The sequence below is a fragment of the Botrytis sinoallii genome, assembly GCF_014898435.1.
Source record: "Botrytis sinoallii strain Bc 23 chromosome Unknown BSIN_008, whole genome shotgun sequence".
Lineage (NCBI taxonomy): Eukaryota > Fungi > Ascomycota > Leotiomycetes > Helotiales > Sclerotiniaceae > Botrytis > Botrytis sinoallii.
Window position 1 is genome coordinate 913644 of NW_024066035.1, and position 20023 is coordinate 933666.

At 43.0% G+C, this 20023-nt stretch overlaps 6 protein-coding genes across 6 annotated transcripts; 4 read left to right on the top strand and 2 right to left on the bottom strand.

Annotated features, from left to right (window-relative positions):
- Positions 1–203: 203 nt before the first annotated feature.
- On the top strand, positions 204–1300 carry EAF02_005300 (uncharacterized protein; the record flags this gene model as incomplete). The annotated part of the gene is made up of 2 exons (XM_038901348.1): positions 204–1049; positions 1100–1300. The coding sequence occupies 2 exons, from the start codon at positions 204–206 to the stop codon at positions 1298–1300; spliced, it is 1047 nt and encodes a 348-aa protein (XP_038758688.1).
- An 883-nt stretch (positions 1301–2183) lies between these two features.
- EAF02_005301 (uncharacterized protein) lies at positions 2184–3481 on the bottom strand (the record flags this gene model as incomplete). Its single annotated transcript, XM_038901349.1, has 2 exons — positions 2184–3119; positions 3203–3481. The coding sequence occupies 2 exons, from the start codon at positions 3479–3481 to the stop codon at positions 2184–2186; spliced, it is 1215 nt and encodes a 404-aa protein (XP_038758689.1).
- Positions 3482–4913: 1432 nt separating this feature from the next.
- On the top strand, positions 4914–5970 carry EAF02_005302 (uncharacterized protein; the record flags this gene model as incomplete). Its single annotated transcript, XM_038901350.1, has 3 exons — positions 4914–5202; positions 5278–5705; positions 5758–5970. The coding sequence occupies 3 exons, from the start codon at positions 4914–4916 to the stop codon at positions 5968–5970; spliced, it is 930 nt and encodes a 309-aa protein (XP_038758690.1).
- Positions 5971–6725: 755 nt separating this feature from the next.
- EAF02_005303 (uncharacterized protein) lies at positions 6726–8599 on the top strand (the record flags this gene model as incomplete). Its single annotated transcript, XM_038901351.1, has 3 exons — positions 6726–6826; positions 6941–7552; positions 7606–8599. The coding sequence occupies 3 exons, from the start codon at positions 6726–6728 to the stop codon at positions 8597–8599; spliced, it is 1707 nt and encodes a 568-aa protein (XP_038758691.1).
- An 899-nt stretch (positions 8600–9498) lies between these two features.
- On the top strand, positions 9499–15665 carry EAF02_005304 (uncharacterized protein; the record flags this gene model as incomplete). Its single annotated transcript, XM_038901352.1, has 7 exons — positions 9499–10131; positions 10194–10440; positions 10497–11654; positions 11698–14613; positions 14666–14774; positions 14826–15031; positions 15091–15665. The coding sequence occupies 7 exons, from the start codon at positions 9499–9501 to the stop codon at positions 15663–15665; spliced, it is 5844 nt and encodes a 1947-aa protein (XP_038758692.1).
- Positions 15666–17192: 1527 nt separating this feature from the next.
- EAF02_005305 (uncharacterized protein) lies at positions 17193–19993 on the bottom strand. The gene is made up of 5 exons (XM_038901353.1): positions 18679–19993; positions 18326–18614; positions 18168–18271; positions 17964–18117; positions 17193–17910 (listed from the first exon to the last, which is right to left on the bottom strand). The coding sequence occupies exons 1-5, from the start codon at positions 19770–19772 to the stop codon at positions 17797–17799; spliced, it is 1755 nt and encodes a 584-aa protein (XP_038758693.1). The 5' UTR covers positions 19773–19993; the 3' UTR covers positions 17193–17796.
- Positions 19994–20023: the final 30 nt, after the last annotated feature.

The window sequence follows — 20023 nt, forward strand, 5'->3', positions numbered from 1 at the left end:
CTCTTATTGAAATTCACTCTTTGTTCTTTTCTTCTTCTCGAATAGCCGGAGGTTTCAAACACTTGCAGGAACCATTCCTAGCTAGCTAATCATACATCGGAGATCGGAAAGTCAATAAGTAACCTTCTCTGTCATCGCTATAGCTTTGATAGCTTTGTTTCTTCATTCATTTCTTCATACCTACAAGTCACATCAGCACAGAAATGGCAACTCCACAACCTACTTGGTCATGGGATGATCTGTCTGCAGAATACACCTCACAATCTTCTCGCCAAAATCAGAACGACGCATTCACAGCGGACGAGCATACGCACCAAGAAGCTCCTGTACCGGAACCAGAGCCGGAACCAACACGTCGAAGATATTACCCATCCCGACTATGTCGAATTTGCCTGGAAACCGTAGAGCCGACCTTCGAAACTCCCACCGAAGGCATAGCTTCAATACTCAGTCCAACACCCCGGGTGACATATAAATCGGAAGATCCTGAGTTGGGCCGTCTAATGCGACCATGCAAGTGCAACGGAAGTCAAAGATATGTTCATGAAGGCTGTTTGACAGCATGGAGATACACAAACCCCGGATCAAAAAACTATTATGAATGTCCTACGTGCCACTTTAGATATCACTTTCACAGGATGAAGTGGGGTCATTGGATTAGTAGTGCTTTGACACAACTATGTCTTACTTTGGCAATTTTATTTGTTACGATTTTCGTCATGGGCTTCGTGGCCGATCCGATCATTAACTTTTATCTGGACCCGTATGATACTGTTTTTTCATTCCCTTCAATGGGAGGGAATGGTCCAGCTCTACATATCGTGGATACGGAAGCAAATACTTGGGCCGAGCATCTGTTAAAAGGACTGGCGTCTTTGGGAATGCTCGGATTTGTTAAGATATTCTTTGCAATGTCCCCGTTGAGTTGGTGGAATGTAAGACAGACTGGCCTGTTCGGTGGCGGCCGCGCTCGAGCTGGAACAGGTCGGAATCGTCTAGAGAACATCAGTTGGACTCTTGTCATTATTGGTATTGGTGCCTTCTTAGTTGTGAGTCACTACCCACCTTATGATTATGGACATCTGCTAACAGCCTTCAGACAGTTTGGAAATGGACCAGAAGCTGGAGTAAATCAGTACTCGAAAAAGCTGGCGAGACCGTGATCGACGTTGGAGGCGATGATGCTGATGTAGAAGATGAACAGACACAAGCAGAAGTTGATGAGCAGGTGAACTCAAAAAATACAAGAGGAGAACATCCTCCAACACCTGTTAATCCCGAAATCAGGAAAACACAGTGAAGATACAGAGCATAATCACAAACATACATACATCAACATAAACTTATCTCACTACTTGTATGTCATTTTTTGCTGAACCAATGGCCTCCAAATATGTGAGAACCAGATATCCAGGAAGTACTTTTTCCCTCCCCATACACCTACACTTTTCCCGCACCTTCTTAAGTTGCCACGAGATCCTTCACAGTATCGTGTCGATTAGTCTGTGTGCGAAGAATAAGCCAACTCAGCTGGAGCCCAGAAATTCGAACGTCTTGTTCTATTTTTCACATACCGGCGTACCGCGAGTTTATTTGTCAACACCCCGTATCTTATATACGACCGGACTCTTTTGGGAATGGTTGGATTGGGATACATCTTTCTGATTCCTTCGCTGCGGCACTGGTTGTGGCATTATGCTAGGATGGGGAATTGGAGGGGATGTTGATACATAGTTTTGTAGCTTTGGATGAATGGGATAGGGAGTTGGGCATGGCTGGGTCGGTTTGATCGGGATTGGCGTGTACTTATTTCAAATATTAATAATGGATAATATTCTTGAGATAATTGCTTATAGTATCGTGATTCATGTTCAAACGTCAACCCTGTCTCGTCTATCTGTTTTATGGATGGTTGATTTTCTTCCACTCCGCTCCCGATTGTTATAATCTCACCTGAAATTGGCCACTCACTTCACAATAAATACACTTCAGTTGAAACACAAAACTTTTCCCTACGATTAGAAATGTTAATTTCGAAAGTGAGTGTAACCATCTTGTATGAGAAAGCTCCTGTTGCTGCATTCTATATACTGTATTCTATAGCACAATAAACTATTGTACAAGTAGTATCATATCGTATTATGTCATCCTTGTTAATATCTATCATCTAGAACTTTGACTCCCTACGCTTCACAAAAAGCAATATGTGCCTCCAATCCCTCCTCAGCTTCAAACTCCAACTCGGTGCCTACTCCCACAAAGAATACATATCCTTCCTTCACCTCGAACTTTTCTCCTCCCGCTTTCATAGTTCCTTTACCACCGGTAACAACCATGATACTGGGTCCTCCCAGCTTCTCAATCGTTTCCTTTTCTCCCTTTTGGAGCTCTAAAACTAACATATCGAATTCGCTCATTGGTGGTGCTAGGACCTTGGTCTTGCCATTCTTACCCTTAGAGCTTGATGTAGGCTTGAGTATACATTCATCTTTTCCGACGGGGGAAAATGTCAGCGCGGCGCTGAATAAATCAACAGAGTCGCGGTCGGCACGGGGACAGAACCCAGTGTTTAAAACGTTATCGGAGCGTGCCATACATTCTACGATGTCACCGGAGAGGTAGGCGTGGATACCGTCTGCGGGGACGTAGATGGCGTCGCCTTTTTGGAGAATGAGATAGTTCATTGTGAGGAGGGCGACGAGGTTGCCGGGGTCCGAGGCGGAGTATTGATCGGCGAGGCGGGGTAACAGGGCGGGAATGTATGGTGAGGTAGGGAATTTTGAGGATGGGGTGTCTTTGAGGGTGTTGTAGATGGATTTTATTTCCTCATCGGAGAGAGAGAGGATTTTGTGGACGATGGATTTCAATGTGTCTTTGTCCATGGTGTCGGAGGAGGAAGAGAGGAATCTGGAGGTGAGAACTGGGATGCTAGTGAAAAGCGATTGGATATCAGAAAGAGGTTTCCATCCAACGAAAACCTCGAATTTTCCAAGGGCAACGGCAATTTCGGGTTTGTGGTTTGTGTCGCCGAACTTCTCGGGGTCTTGTTCATGAAGCTTAGCCGCAAGCTTCTTGTCTGGATGGATTTGAAGAGGTAAGGCTTTAGCTATTGAAAGGATCTGGAAGGCTGAGGTTAGTATGAACATTTACATGTGAGTATGGTATAGAGAGAGAGGGGAAAATACCTTGGTAAATATGGTACATCTGCTCCAAATTTGTCGAGTATTGGTTTCCCGATCAGCTTCTCCTTGTTGGCATTGAGATGCTCTTGTAAGTCTTTGCCGTTTGACAAGATGAGAGATGGTGTAGTCGGATAGGTTTCCATCCACATCTCTGCGTATTCTTGACTCTCATCAAGCTTGAATTTGCCTCCTGGAGTAGAAGCTGCATACTTTGCTGCTAAAGACTCCTTACCTTGACGACCCCATGGATAGTTGTTGCATTGGCACTCCAATTGAATAATTGATGAAGATTCTGACATTATGAAGAGTTGTCTTTAAATTAAGGCGTATATTTTCTGTTTTGATACACAATTTCTGGATTATGCGGAATATGAAGCAAAAGAATAAACAATGGTAATAATGAGATTGAAACATAGGAAAATTGATACCTACCAAGCTTTTAAAACGATTCCATACTCTACCTGGCGTCCCGGAGGTATGTCCTATACACTTACATAGATAATGACGTTGGATTTTGAGCTTTGTAAGTTGACTTGTTGTTACATCATAATATTTATTTTCTGTGGATGAAGGGGATTCTGTATGTCCGACCGACACCGATCGAAGAATCAACCAGATTATCATCGCTTGACTTCTAGACCCCCACGGTGCCACTCTGGCATTTTAGTGTGCATATTCGAGGCATCGCTGCATGGTACAAAAGCTTGGGATTGACAGCACAGGGCATACCGAGCTCTATTAATAAAATTAATAGGAAGCTTAAAGAGCCTTGTGTCTGAAGAAATGGCTGGATGCACATGTGTAATCTTCGGATGAAGTGAATCGACGGGCCAGAAGAGGTGGATGTTGAATCGAAAAGTATTAGCTATCCAGTATGTAGATGTTTGGTTTGATGAGTCTTGCTATCTCCTTTAGAGCTTCCCAGAGAGATTCATATAAATATGTCGAAGTCGGAGTAGTCTGATGTTGATGGTATATTGGGTTACCCCTAATCTTTACCTAGAACGTCTCGTTAAAACTTGGATGTAGAAATCCGGAAACGTTCACGGGATATTTGACGTAGGTAGGTAATAATATACTTTTCATCCCTTAGGTGGTCTGTAGAACAAAGAAGAGGAAAGAGATGGATGAAATATAAATGATTTTATATAGGTACTTAATCTTATTTTTTACTCCGTTATCTGTTATATCCATCAAAATTAGGATTCACAAGGGTGGAAAATTCGAAGTTTGATTACATCTCATCTGAGAGAGAGAGAGAGAGGAGCGGAGGAGAGAGAGGTGCAAAATTAATCATTTTCTTAAAAACTTCCACAAGCCAAGAATAAATTTCCCTAAAATAACCTAATCTAATCTTCTTCCTACCTTGACAAGGACGGCGGCAACAACACTTTCTTTCTTTCCTTCTCCTCTCATCGTCCCATGAAGTTGACGTTGCAGCATTCTCTTTCGTGACTGATATGCTACCTAGGTATTTTATTTTTTCGTAATAACCTTAATCTCGATTCCCCAAAGGACCCTGCTCCCATCCACCTGGTATCTCCACTCATCGCGCCAAGTGTTCACCATAACGGTGAAATACTAAAGGACACAGCGCAACAATTTCAGCATCCTGTGCATCGCGATCAACTGCTATAAAAAAAAAGTCCCGTACGACGTTGGGGCTACAATTATTGCCAAAAGCTGTAACGATTGTAGCAGGTGCCCAAGGGGTCCAGAACATACGACATAATGCATTTGGCATACCCCTCGAGGAAAGCCTCGAACCCTCCAGCATATTTCGCGCCACGATCCTCACGTTTCCCAATGCTACGCAGAAGTAGGGCGAAGACGATAGTTCTAGGCGCCTGTGCCATAGGGGTGGTATTCTTCATACTTTCACGTATACTTGGGGGAGCAAATGGTGTACCATCGGGAACTCCACCAGTTGTAATTGTCACAGTATTGGATACGGTGGGATATAGTAAAGAGTATCAGGACAGCGTAAAGGAGAATCGCATTCAATATGCCAGGAAACATGGTAAGCAAATGCTTTGCGAATGGCTTCAACTTGCTGTTCTGGCTTTCAAGCAAGAATTGAATTGACAATGGTTAGGATATGCAACATTTTTCCCCAGTATTGGAGACTATGATATTCAAGGATCGCCGAATTCATGGTCCAAAGTTCCCGCAGCACGACACGCCTTATCAAAATTTCCACATAGCGAATACATTTGGGTTTTGGAGCAGAATGCTCTCATCATGAACCCTGCGCTGAAGGTCGAAGATCACATTATGGCTCCAAAGCGCTTGGAAAGTTTGATGATCAAGGATCAATCTATTGTGCCTCCGGACAGTGTCATCAAGACATTTCCAAATTTGAAAGGCGAGAACGTTGATTTGGTTCTCACTCAGGATAAAGACGGTCTGTCGCAGGCTAGTTTTATTATCAGAAAGGGGGAATGGAGCAAATTCTTCCTCGACACATGGTTTGACCCTCTGTATCGTTCTTACAACTTTCAGAAAGCAGATCTTCATGCATTGGTAAGTGGGCCCATGTTTTTTGGGGGCAAGTTCAAATTCTTACAATAATCAGGAACACATCGTACAATGGCATCCAACGATCTTGTCGAAGTTGGCACTCGTGCCACAGAAAATAATGAATGCATACAATTCGGATGAGGCGGACGGGTATAAGGACGGAGACTTTGTTGTTCGATTACCTGGTTGCGACCAGTCAGGACGAGACTGTGGAAAAGAGGCCGAAAAATACACAAGGCAATGGCGGACTGTCTTCGCATCACGATGATCCAACCCTTTACTACGATAATCAAATCAAATCCTCATCATCAACATATAAGCATAGTTAGGGCTATAGAAGCCCTTATGATCTACGAATAGCGGGCAAGGCGTTTGTAGGCGTACAACACAAGAGCATGAAGATAAATGTTTGCATAATTGTACAATACCAGCGATGACGTCTGTAGGAATATGGATATCGCTGATGCTGGCAGATATAGTTTTCTTGGGGAAGCAAGACTTTGTCTTCTGTATATTATTTGAAACATACATACCCCAGCAGTCAATGCACTGCATTTTCAATACTTGCGAAGCTCTTCGATATAGTTTTGTGTTCTATAATTATTTCAATCGATGATGTAGGAGGTCATTAAAGTGTGTTGTTCTCGTCCGCAGCGTTGAATTAGCACCTCCAGTACCTAGTATATCCATGTAGCATTGCAAACATAAACATCTGGTACCTATAACATCAAATGCTCATAACAGAGAAATTTGACAGTTCATGTCCACTTTTTAATGACGATATATCATATATATTAGATATCGTCAAACTCTCTAGAAATAAGTTTACAAGGGCAGACCTTAGATGGAGCATAAAGAAGCAAGCATGTGATGAGTAACATCCTCGGCATCTCCATCAATTGAATCAAGGAAAATGAAACCTCCGATGCAGACGACGACTTTTGGCCTTCTGCCTTTTATCTTGCTCTCCCACCCCAACTTTTATTTTCCTTCTCATCACTCACCGACCATCCGTTTCCTAAGATGCCCGGCAGTTCGAGAATGCCAGTGAGCTTGCGCAATAGCTTCACCGTCAAAAAGGGTTCATCAAGTAGTAGCCAATTACTGGCTTTGAACATTGATCTGTGAGTTCTTATTCTATGCTTCTGGACCCACCGTACATGCGATAAGCTATGCAATGTGCTTGCTTCTAGTGCCTGATGGAATAAACTTTGCTGATAATATTTCTGGTATTGCAGACTTCGAAATATCGTATTCTTTTTGTTCTTACTGAGATGGACGAGGAAGGGTCTTTTGAAACTGAAGGGAAGGGGGCTTTTTGGTAGTTTCGCAGACGCATATATCTCAATTCGCAGAACACTCTATGGATTATTCCTACGAGCACCCGGTGTACGATCTCAAGTACAAAAACAGGTCTCAGAGGCAGTTACGAAATTACAAGGCAAACTGGTACCGACAGGTCCAGGCGTGGTACGATATTTGACGCTGCCGAAGGAAGGATGGTCTGAAGAAACGGTCATGAAAGAGTTGGAGACGTTGGCCAATATGGATCATACCAGATGGGAGGATGGATTTGTCTCGGGTGCTGTGTATCATGGAGGAGACTCGTTGATGAAACTACAGACGGAGGCATTTGGAAAGTTTACAGTCGCGAATCCTATTCACCCGGATGTGTTCCCGGGAGTGAGAAAGATGGAGGCAGAAATCGTGGCAATGGTTTTGTCGATGTATAATGCTCCTCCGGGAGCTGCTGGAGTTACAACTAGTGGAGGTACAGAGTCTATTTTGATGGCTTGCTTAAGTGCAAGACAGAAGGCTTATGCCGAGAGGGGTGTAAAGGAGCCGGAAATGTTGGTCGATCTATGGATATGCCCTTTACACTTTTATGCTAACCAATGTCCAGGATTCTACCAGAAACGGCACACACAGCATTCCGCAAAGCAGGTCAATATTTCGGTATCAAAATTCATCTTGTCGCTTGTCCCGCTCCATCTTATCAAGTCCATCTTCCAAGCGTATCTCGCCTTATCAACAGCAATACTGTTCTTCTCGTCGGATCCGCGCCCAACTTCCCTCATGGACTCATTGACGACATCACTGGTCTCTCCAAGCTCGCCGTCAAACGTAAAATTCCACTTCACGTCGATTGCTGTCTTGGATCATTCCTCGTCCCCTTCCTCGAGAAGGCCGGATTTGAAACAGAACTCTTTGATTTCCGTCTCAAGGGTGTTACTAGTATAAGTTGCGATACTCACAAGTACGGCTTTGCTCCCAAGGGTAACTCGACTGTTCTTTACCGCACCGCAGCCTTGAGAACTTACCAATACTTCATCTCTCCTGACTGGTCAGGTGGTGTGTATGCCTCTCCATCGATTGCCGGATCTCGTCCAGGTGCTCTAATTGCTGGATGTTGGGCTTCACTTATGAGTGTTGGAGAAACTGGCTATATCAATTCTTGTAACGAGATTGTTGGAGCTACCAAAAAGATCATCGATGCCATAAACGAAAACCCATCTCTTAACGCCGATCTCCACGTACTAGGTAAACCACTTGTTTCTGTTGTAGCTTTCACGTCCAAGACACTCGATATTTATGATATTGCCGATGCTATGTCAGGAAAGGGATGGCATCTCAATTCGTTACAGAACCCACCGGCTATACACGTAGCTGTGACCTTACCGATTGTAAAGGTGTGGGAGAAATTGGTCGAAGACTTGATAGCTGTTGTAGAAGGGGAGAAGGAGAAGGAGAGAGTCAGAATTGTGGAAGGTAAAGGAGCAAAGGGAAAGAGCTTGGGAGATTCGGCGGCCCTCTATGGAGTTGCAGGTAGTCTGCCAAATAAGAGCGTGGTGGTCGAATTAGCGAGTGGATTTTTGGATACTTTGTATAAAGCTTAGAAGGTCAGTATGGAATATGATGATTGAGATTGAGGAAGTGGTGCATATCACCATCTAGAAATTTGCAAATATGTGAGCGGGGTCTTTCAACACGCCTTTTATGGGCTTTTCGAAGTAGCGTTTCTATTTATACCTTAGTTTTACAATCTTATAGTTGATTTTTCCCTACTCTTCAACCACTTCATTTCATGTCGAAGCTCAATTTGGATGTAAAGTTCCTTCAGATAGTATCTAAGATGCCGTGAAGATTGATTTAAGCGAGCTGTATCAACTCTAATGATAGTCAAGGCTGATTATATGACAATCAATGGAAGTTTAAGAAAGATTTGATTTTATGATCATAGCTTCTTATACCTAGGAAGCTTCGCACTCTACTGATTTATTAATTAACTTGTCCACCCGTAGATTCTTCTTTATTTAGTAACGACTTCACTTCTGGGTGAAGGCCTAGTGTACAACCTTAATCTATTACTTACCAATCGCTAAATCTGAGCCCAATGTGCCTAGTGTCCCAGCGATCGTCACATATTGATATTGATTGTAGTTTCAAGAGCCAGGTTGTCTTACGCCCACTTATAGTAAGCACCAGTAATCTTCATTACAGACAAGCCACTCTCAAATTATTGCCCTTTACATTAAACCTTGCAGAAGCTGAACACCTTGATTTGTGCCACTATATGCATAGATAGACATTTCCGACAGGTAACAGAAAATTAGCAAGACAAGTGGCGAAGTATTCGCACCCCGCTCCATAACTTCGAATTCATTGAGCTGGAAGAATTCTGTAGTGAAAACTAATTATCGTTAACGAATAACCGCTAGATAACTACTTTCTTGAGCACAGCGCGTGAAGACTTGCTGCCGGATAGATCTGTGCTTTTGGCCAGTCTGTAGTCACGATGGCTTCAAATACCCAATACATTCACGACGATGTCCGCGATTATAACGAAGATGTCCGTGATTACTTGCATGAGTATGATCACACAATGTCCTTGGAAGACAGGGCAACTCTTTTTGCCAATAATTTTAAGAATTTCTCAACTCCCTCCAATCCAGGTGATAAGACAAATCCTGATGACGGCGACGACTATGATGATGTGCTTCTCAATGAAAATACGATGTCCACAGAAGATAAGGACATTATTGTTGAAAAAATGCGTAGGGACTTGCAATGGAAGACGCTTTTATCCAAAGAAGACGGGACCTCCCTCCAAAAGAATTACGTCCCCAAAATTCATGCAGATTCGCTTTGGAAGACAGCGACGGATTTATTCTATAACGAACTTGGAGCATCTGGGGGAAAAAATAAAGATGGCACGGCGACAATCGAAGAAGCCATAATTGAACTCAAGATTGCACAAACTAAGCTTTCTAAGGAGTATGGTGATCATGAGCTTTTTCACGGTGTTAAGATTAAGCTTGGTAGTGTCCTGAAGAGATTAGAATTGATTTCGCAAGTTGGCGACGCAGCTACAAAGTTCGCTCCAGAAACTGTATCCCTTGCCTGGGCTGGGTTTCGATTTATCTTCATGGTATGCTTGGTGTACCGTTTTCAAATGTCATTTGATACAATATGAGTTTAATAATTTCTTAGGGATTCGTCGAGGATCAGAAAGCGTGTGAATTTCTTGTGGAAGCAGTAGACAGCATGTCTAATATAATTCTTATATGTCAAATCTATGCACAACGCTATCAGCTAGATGTTCCAAATCCAACATCGACCAGAAATGAAAATGGTCTTCAAAGGGGCATCAAAACTGCAATCATTGAGCTTTATAGGATTGTCCTAACGCTCTCTCATCAAGCGAAGAGTTTTTCCGCCCGTAAAGCAGGCAAGGGAGGTAAAGTACAGCTGCACCAAAAATATTGGGTATCTGGCTCACTCTTGTCATTTCAGGACGGATCTTCTGGAAGTGGCTTGGTAGCCAAGAAAGCAACTTTACTGACACAATGAAATCAGGACAGAAGAAGCTACTGGAATTGTTGAACTTAGCGAACATCGCTTTCGAGGAAGCGGCTGTTCATGTGCTTAGAGATCTAGTTATCGGTGATAACGAACATCTGCAGGTTCTCAAGGACATCTCTGACACAATTCAGAGCATAGCTCCGACACTAAACAACATCAATCTTAGGCAAAATCGGCATGATCTTGAAAAGAGGTTCAAAGAACAATTAGCATGGCTTAGATCGGGAACAATAGCTGCTGCAGAAACCCCCGGTAGACTTCATGAAGTTACTAAAAAGGCAAGCTGCAAAAATGCTTGCAAATGGATTTTCAATGAAACAACTTTCAAAAATTGGTCGCAATGTGAAGGGGAAGACAGACTGTTATGGATGAAAGGCCGAAGTGGGATTGGGAAGAGCTTTCTCGTTTCGACGATAATTGAATACTTGGAAGAACATACTCCAAAAAGCGGCACTCAGCCACTGGTACTTTATTTTTTCTGCAAGACTGGAGACGACACGACACAAAGAGGAAACAAAATCATGTTGCATCTGCTGGCCCAAATCCTAGTTAGAGTTTTTAGCAATTTCAAAGAGGAAAATTCGCATTCTGGCTTAGATGGCAATGGGCTGAGATCTAGTAGCTTTGCGGAGCAAGAATTAATTTCATGCATCAATGTAATCAAGACAGCAAGGCGAAAGATGCTGAGCAGCGCCACCAAAGAAGATTCCTCGCCTGTGGAAATCAATTCCTTGCTTCAACCGATGTTTAAGAGCCTGGTGGCGACTCTTCAAATGAAGTTTGTCGTGGTGCTGGATGCATTGGATGAGTGTCTTGACTACGATAAAGGTCTATTATCTGCATTGGTAGATCTAGCTCAAAGCTCAACGATGAGAGTTTTCATAGCGAGCCGCCCCATCGATAACATTTCAAAAGCTCTGAGCAATAATGTGTTGTCAATTGATCTCGATCTGAAACATTCCATTGCAGAAAATATCCAAGTGTATGTTAAAGATTTCCTGCGCCGGGAAAATCTTTTTGCTGGTAGCAACAACGACCTGTTGAAAGCGGTTAGAAGAATTACGAAGAAAGCAGATGGTAGCTTCAGATGTAAGTTCAAGCCTCACTGATGGTCGGATCTGACAGGTTGAAGATGCAAACTTGATTCTCGAGGAATTGAAATCGACGCCCAATATCTCAAAGCAGCACAAGTTGATAAAATCCGAACTCCCGGACGGCTTAAAGAACTATTACCGACAAGCCTTCAAAGGTCTAGATTCAGAAACTCGTGAAATTCTTTTGATCGCTCTTCGCTGGCTCGTGTGTGCGCAAACTAAAGTTTATATCCATTTAGTTGCAGAGGAGTTCGACCGTAAGTGGGAAGTACACGAAGATAACGATGGGTTAGATGATCTTTCGCTTGGTAGCGATGCGAGAAGTCTTCTATCTGAAAATAGTGACCTTGAGACCACTACGATGCTACAAATTCGAGCAGAAAGCATTCCTGTGTCAAGACTCAAGGCTCCCACAATTGCTGAGCGCCAAGTAATCCAACTTGTAGAGAACGCTGGAAGAAAGTTTCTTCAATTTGGAAGTGCCAACAGCATTGAGCTCGATCATAATTCGGTGCGCGACTATATTCACGAAGACGAAAATGATCGTGATACGACTACTCTCTGTATTAGATGCAGAAAAGAGAAAAACGATATGTTAGTATTTGAAGCTGGAGGTAAATATGGCAAGCTACTCATGATCGAAAAGATAATGAAAACATTAAACTCTGAATTGTTCCAGAGAGAATTTATGTGGGCTATCGGCGTGGAAGATGACACAGGGGGGGCAGGATCTGAGTCTGAATCGAAAGCTCCTGAGACTGACACAGTATTCCGAAAGACGCTGTTAACTTCCAGATCCAGACAAGCATCTAACGCGCAAGACATCGAAGAAGTGGAAGAGCAGTACATGGAAAATCCGGAAACTAATACAAGAGTAATCATGAATGATTTAGAACACTTCCATTATTACAAAGCCAACCTTATACCGGATGAATTAGAAGAAAGATATGAGCTGGGTCATTGGACAGGACATCTTAGAGATGCAGAAGAAGCCTGGCCAGAAAATGAACGGCTCGAGGAGGGAGATAGATGGACTGAGCTGTATGACGCCGTTGAAAAATTCTTGGACCCCAGTAGTTGGGCATTTAAAAACTGGGTTAAAAGAACCTCTCCTTGGCGCTCAATGGATTCTATCGATCCTTTGCATGTCGCCGCATACTGTGGCTTGGTTGGATTAATCAAGCGACATACTAAAGAGAAGTACTCAGATACATGGACTGGGAACAATTTGAGCGCGTTACACCTAGCATGCCACGGTGTTGGGCAATTTCGTGGCATAGAGATTCTGTTGCCAGATGAAAAGAATATTAATCGACGGGTTGGAATGTATCAGCAAACCCCGCTTCAGCTCGCTATAAAGTCTAAGGCAAACGTAAAGCTTGTGGCTAAGCTCATAGATGCAGGTGCAAATTATCAGATATCCGACTCTTTTGGGAGGACTTGCCTTCATTTTGCTGCAGAAAGTGGTGATACTGATATCACCAAACTTTTACTGGAGAAGAATGCGGATGTCAATGCGAAGGATAAAGAAGGTGAAACACCTCTACATTGGGCATGCAAGCAACAAAAAACGCCACCGGAGCTGGTTCAACTTTTGTTGGACTATGAATCGAATGTAAATGCAGAGGACAATGATCGTCAAACACCAATATACGAAGCCTGTCTTTCAGGAAATGTTATGGTCTCAAGCATACTGCTCCAGAATTCTGCAAATGCTAATTGCATCGATAAGTTTGGGAATACTGTTCTTTACGCAGCCTTAGGGTGGTGTCAGACGGCCGAAAAAAGTAACGTGAACCTCGCTGAACTTCTTGTTCGTTATGGCGCCGACTTTTCAATCAAGGATAACAGGTTACACGATCCAGTCGCACGAGCTGTCGCTCTAAACGATTTAAGAATTCTTGATTTTCTATTAAAGTATTGGAAGGAAAAGGATCCAGAAGGATGCTTTCTCTTGAATCGCGATTTCGATAGTATGACACCACTTCATCGTGCTGCTGCACAAGGTCGAGATGAAGTTGTCAAAATGTTACTGGAGGCTGGAAATAGGAAAATCTTGACACTTTGCAGACTACCCGGTATTTATGATTCCACAGCTCTTCACCTTGCCGTGAAAAATGGACATAAAGAAATTGTTAAAATCCTGTTTGATGCTAGTGATGCTTCAATTTCTCTTGAGATTGACAAATGTGGGGCTACGCCGATGCATTGGGCTGCCAGCAGAGGAAATGTAGAAATTGTTAGGATCCTTCTTGATAAAGGTGATACTTCAGCACTCTACATACACGACAAAGCTGGTGCCACGCCCTTGCACTGCGCTGTCACTATGGGCCATTTTGAGACTCTCCGAGTCCTTCTGGATGATGGTGATACTTCAGTCATCGACGAGGTCGATCATGAGGGTGCTACACCTTTACATATCGCAGCGCGTGGAGGGAATACAGATGCAGCGGACCTGTTGTGTAGCCGAGGAGCAGACCCTACTTTGGAGGATGAGCATCATAGAACGCCTTTAGAATGGATGTTCATAGTATGGAAAGGTATTCACCCAGACGATATCACTCGCAGAGATAATATTGAGAGTACAATAAAGCTTCTCATGTCAAAAGTTCTCATTTCAGCACCTCCTGCAATTGATTTGAAGAAACATAAGCTAGATCTCGTTCACTTTGCGATAGAGAAAGGCAACGTCAATATTTGCTATGCCATTCACAAAGATCTAGTGAACGAAAAAGATTCTCATGGCTGGACCTCGGTATTACTCGCAGCCCAGCTTCAACGACAAGAAATAGTTCATTTTTTATCGCAGTATGATACGCAAAACACACTCGGAACACTCAGTCAGAGAATAGACTCGCAATCATTTGGTCATCCTCCGACCAAGTGGAGCTTAACTTGCAAAACTTCGAGGATTACGATTAGTGAAGATGGTCTAGAAGCATCTCTGGAGAGCAGTAAGTTAATTGCAATCATGAATTGAACTCTTTGCCTAATTGTATAATTTAGGTGATGATTTAGGTTTCCACGGTCCTGTACGAGCGAACCATCCAATCCCAGCTGGCAGAGAAAAGTACTATTTTGAAGTTACTGTGCTTGAGATCTTCGGGGAGAATCAGTACGTCTTGATGGGCCTGTAGACTAACATTTTTTACTCACACCAAGACAGGAGTTTTAGACTTGGGGTTGCCCCTAGGAGGACCCATTGGTTTGATGAGGCTTCGGGCTGGGACTATGAAGTGACATCGTCCTTGTACGCTTTAGATACTGCGTTATCTGATGAGATACAGCAATATAAAACTGGGGATGTAATAGGATGTGGCATTGACTTTAGGGAAGAGAAGATCTTCTACACCAAGAACGGAGAGCTGCTAAGTAAGTATATTTTTGTTTCATCCTTATCTCGATGCCATGCTAACGATTTATTACTCTAGCAAGCAAAACCAAATCCATACAGGTTGCTAGACGCTTATTTCCATGCATTCAAATGGGGGGTAAAAAAATAAATACACGCGTCAACTTTAAACAGGAGCTATTCGAGTATCAAAAATGGCCGTTTAATTTCCCGAAAGACAATCGCGAGAGCGAAGGGGAGGATTCAATATCTGGACGTCCAACTGAAGTTAGCTTGGAAGCGCAAACAGTGACCAGACTTCTGGTCGAGGAGAATGTTATTGAAGTACAAGCTGATCATAAGAAAGAGGGGCAGATATTGGATAAAGTCCAACAATCGGACAGACAGGACAAGATTCCTATTGAGCTTCAGGCAGCAGACAGGCAGGAACAAGTACTCATTGAGCCAGCACCCATTCATCAAGAGGATTGCGATGCCATTGGTAAGTTACAACTTCTTCACCAAGGGACTCAGAAAGAGATAAAAATCGGCATAGGCGGGATCAATCCCGCTGTAGACACCGTCGAAACTTTTGAATCACTGGCAACACTTCAGGCCCCCCAGAAGCGGAAGAAGTATTCTCGTGTGCTTCGAAAGTTGGGATTTTGTTCTTAATTGTAATATTGCTCGGAAAGTACGTGTAGGATACTGTGCTAGTACTCTAGTACCGATTGCACTTTCTTATGTAGCTTCACTATGATGATTCTACTACCTAACCATATATACACTTCTTGGCTTCTGATAGGTTGTGAGCTTCATGTAGTAATATGCCACTTCGGGCAACTTGCTTACTATGGTGTTGTTTGTAGAATACTCCTTTATAAAAAGTATCCATGGATGGCTATAATAATCAAAGAAAGCTAAATTCTAGCATGAAGTGAATTAGAACAGCTGTCACGGGTTCAATACGTAGTTAGATGGATGCCTTAGGCAACCACCCTCTATATAGTCGGCGCCTCCCCGCCTCCTCCTGCACAACCTCGTAGAATATCATATATCTTACCTAGCACCCAGACCGCACCGTGATAACAGCAAAGCTATAATAATCAAAGAAAGCTAAATTCTAGCATGAAGTGAATTAGAACAGCAAAAATAGCTTGTAATTTGATTGCACAATGTTCTTTTATTATCCCTTGTACTAAATGAACCTTCTTGTTTAGCTCCGCGATCCACTTCATCCACTTCCTTTGTTTCCACTCCACATCTTTTCTTCATATAATTCTTTAACCTCTCCTCTAGCATCTACAACGGGCTTGTGGTTTAGTGGTATAATGTTCCCTTAGCATGGGAGAGGTCCGGCGTTCGATTCGCCGCTAGTCCATACAATTTCAAAGACTCTTTCAATTTGAGATTACTTTTTGATGTATTTTTGAAGGGGGAGATTTGAAGCTTTTAATAATTTTTTTTCATTAGGGGTCAAAATTTTTCGGGAGGCGTGGAGGTTTTTCCGTTCCGGTGCACGCGCGTTGACATTTTTACTGGCCACAGGAGAAAAAAAAGGGCTACAATTGATGACCCCAATGAATTCTATAATAAATCAATCATTTATAAATTTATGAGAGTTGATGGCACTAAACATATCCTTGGATGATCTTTAGTTGTGATACTATTTAAATTTTAATTGTTTAACTTGAAATAGAACCCTTGGATTGTTGAAGGGTAGGTATCGCCAATGGTCAATTCCCACTGTTTTGGACATTGAACTCCCAGGTTGCCCCACCAGTCGGTGCATGGATTGACGGGACACATCTCACTGTTCAATTTTCTTAACAAATTTATTCTTCAATTGTTTGATATCAAATTTTACGTTTTGATTGTTTTATTTCTAATAAACAATTGTGATAATTCTTACGATATATAAATTGATATATCAGAAGATATCCATTCGTAAGTCAATTTTTTGTAGTGTCCCATCAGTCCGTACACCCACCGGTGCTCTGAGTAACATGATACTATGCAGGAACCTTGGTATTGATATATCGAGCTTTATTTATTCCATTCGATTTGGTACCTCCCGCAAGTTCTTTAGGTGAGATAGATGCGGGGTATAGTCACGGTTGATTTTCGTTCCTTCCGAATCTGAACCCTCATTTGATAAGTTTAATGACACCACTTTTCACTTGAACCATGGAGCGTTTTCATCTGCACTGCAGTATTTCAAGATCAGGTTGCATGTATAATCATCAATATCGTGAAGGAAGGTGAACCCGGGTCGAGTGCCTGCTGGTTGGTAAGCATCGGTCAATCAGTATTTGTCAAATATAGCTGAACGTCGTGCGAATGAGGGGCTCGATATTTGGTCCTATCCTATTCCCTCAACGGTTCGACTTCTTTTCGTTTATATTGGTCCTGTATTCTATACCTGTCGGTGGAAACTTTGTTAACTGTAAGCTGTTGTGTTTGCTCATTGGTAGCTACTATTCCTCTGCTATTTCGAGACGGAACAGTTCAGAGGGAATTCTTCACCAGAAATGGATCAGAATTTAAATAAAAGAGTGAGCTTTGAGTATCCGCTCGTATCTTCTCACGATGTTCCAGACAAAAGAAGACACCCACAACGGGTGACGCAAGCTTGATGAAAAGTTTCTGGCGTTTTGATACTGAGTGGTAACGAATCGCGATTCTCATCTACATATGTTTCTTCCAAAAATATAATACTACTAGACTCTAGAGCCTGGAGCCTGGAGCCTGCAGGCCGACACAATCTACCGCCCCTTCCCTCACTTGAAAGCATCTATGCAAGAGATTAAAGAGAGGCGAGCCCAGTGGACACTGCGTGTATTCCATGGTAGTGCCCTTTAGAGTAACCGAGTTCCATCTTCGCCAGTTCTCGCAGCTGTTCACGCATGATTTTTCCGCTCTGTACATTATCAGTTTTGGTCGGACCTAGAGAGACAGCTGGTGCAATATTACCAAATTCCGCGGGATACTTGGAATGAACGAGATGCCTCCAGAAAGATACTTATATGGGGCAATCTTATCGGCCATGAAATGATTAACTTCAGTAGCGGAAAGTGCCGATTCAGGGGCGGTTACAATATATGCACGTGGTCCTTCATCTTGGTACCTGTGTTCAATTGTTAATGGCCTCCAGAGGGTAAGATGTGATCGGCTCACACAGCTACGCCGATGATTCCAGCATCCACGATTTTTGGATGACGAAGTAGCACGGCTTCCAGTTCAGTTGGTGCTACATGGTTTCCATTCACTTTGATCAAATCCTATCTTTCATATCAGTTCTCGCTGCAATTCTGCTTTGGTTGGGATTATGTTACTTTTTTACGATCCACAATATACCACATTCCATGTTCATCAACATATCCGACGTCTCCGGTAGAGAACCACCCATCGGCTCCATAAGCTTCACAGGTAGCCTCTGGATTATGATAGTATCCTGTGCTAAGGCTAGGCGCACGGATCCAAATATCACCAATGGTGTTACGGTTCACGATCCGGCTACGCTCACTGGTATCCGTTACCTTACCCTCAAAGTTGGCGTGGAGTTCCCCAACGGATTCAGACGGCGAGCAAGCCATCATATCATGACCGGTGATCAATCCAAGTCTGAAAAGGAAAACTCATTGATTAGCATCTGTACTGTCAGTTTATTTTGGAAGGACTTTCATACTCGGTCAATCCCCAGACTCGGGTAACTCTCCCGACGCCTATTTGCTCCAGTATTGTTTTGGTTAACTGTCCCATTGGAGCTGCAGATGCCTCCACTCTCTTCAGAGAACGTAACTTTTCTTCAAGATTACAAGCAGGTGCTTTCGCAATTTCAGTAAGCATGGAACTCCTAATGATTGCGTCAGAAATCTTAAAAGTTTCCACGGCGTTCAAGATATTCTGCACACTTGGCTGGCACAGGAGATATAGCGGAACTCCAAGCTTTGGGAAGATAACACTATAGGATCTTTGACCAAGAATATGGTGCATTCCGAGCGCTCCTAAAACACGAATCTTATTGATACCCGTGCCTATATTTTTCATCGACTGCTGCCAGTCAGGGTGGAGAGATACTCGCTGCATATAGCTTTCGGCAGCTGAGATATAGTTGCGATGAGAAATCTCAACACCTTTTGGATGCCCGGTTGTACCTGATGTGAACATTATGACAATGGTACTGTTGTAATCAAGCGAGGATTTAACATTGGGATACTCCCAGTTCCTCTCGTCTATAGAGCCCACCATATCCTTCCAGTGAGGTACATTGAGGAATGATCTACCCGTGCTATCAAGAATGTCATCATCAAAAATGAAAATCGATTTCCTCTCTAAGGCTGGGCAAGAAACTTTACCTTCAGCCTCCGACAGGATATCTAGATGCGCCCGTTGAGTCAAGATTACCGAGGGCTTCGCAACTGTGAGCAGTCTTTCCAATTCTGAATGACCGTAACTAGGCTGTCCAGGTACAAAAATACAGCCCGCCATAATGGTGCCCATCAAAAGGGCCGGGTATGCTATTGCATTACCTGAAAGACATAAAATTCGATCCTTGGGTTGGACCCCTAGTCGTCTTAGACCCACCGCAATGCGAACAGAGAGATCGCGGTATTCTGCTAAGGACAAAGATCGGTCATCTGGGCGGAGCGTATCGATAATCAACTTCTTTGAGCCGAGATTTTCATGCGGAGCACCAAACACAAAATATGGCAGGGAGCTAAAAGGAATGGGGGCAGTCCATCTGGAAGTGACAAGTGATGATTGATTCAAACATTGCATTTTGATGAACGAATGAATCTGGAAAGACAGACTTTAGCAGATTGAGATAAAAGAGATGTTCAGCTCCTTATGGTCTCTTGCGTTCTGAGTTGCATTTTAGATCCTCTCGAAAGCTGAAAGCTGAAATGACGAGTCATGCGAATATTTCTGTCAAAAGCAATAGCAGGTATTAACCTGACGAATATTTCCATCGTATTTTCATCCGGTAGGTATTCAAACTATATGATTTCAATCAATAACTTCTGAGTTCG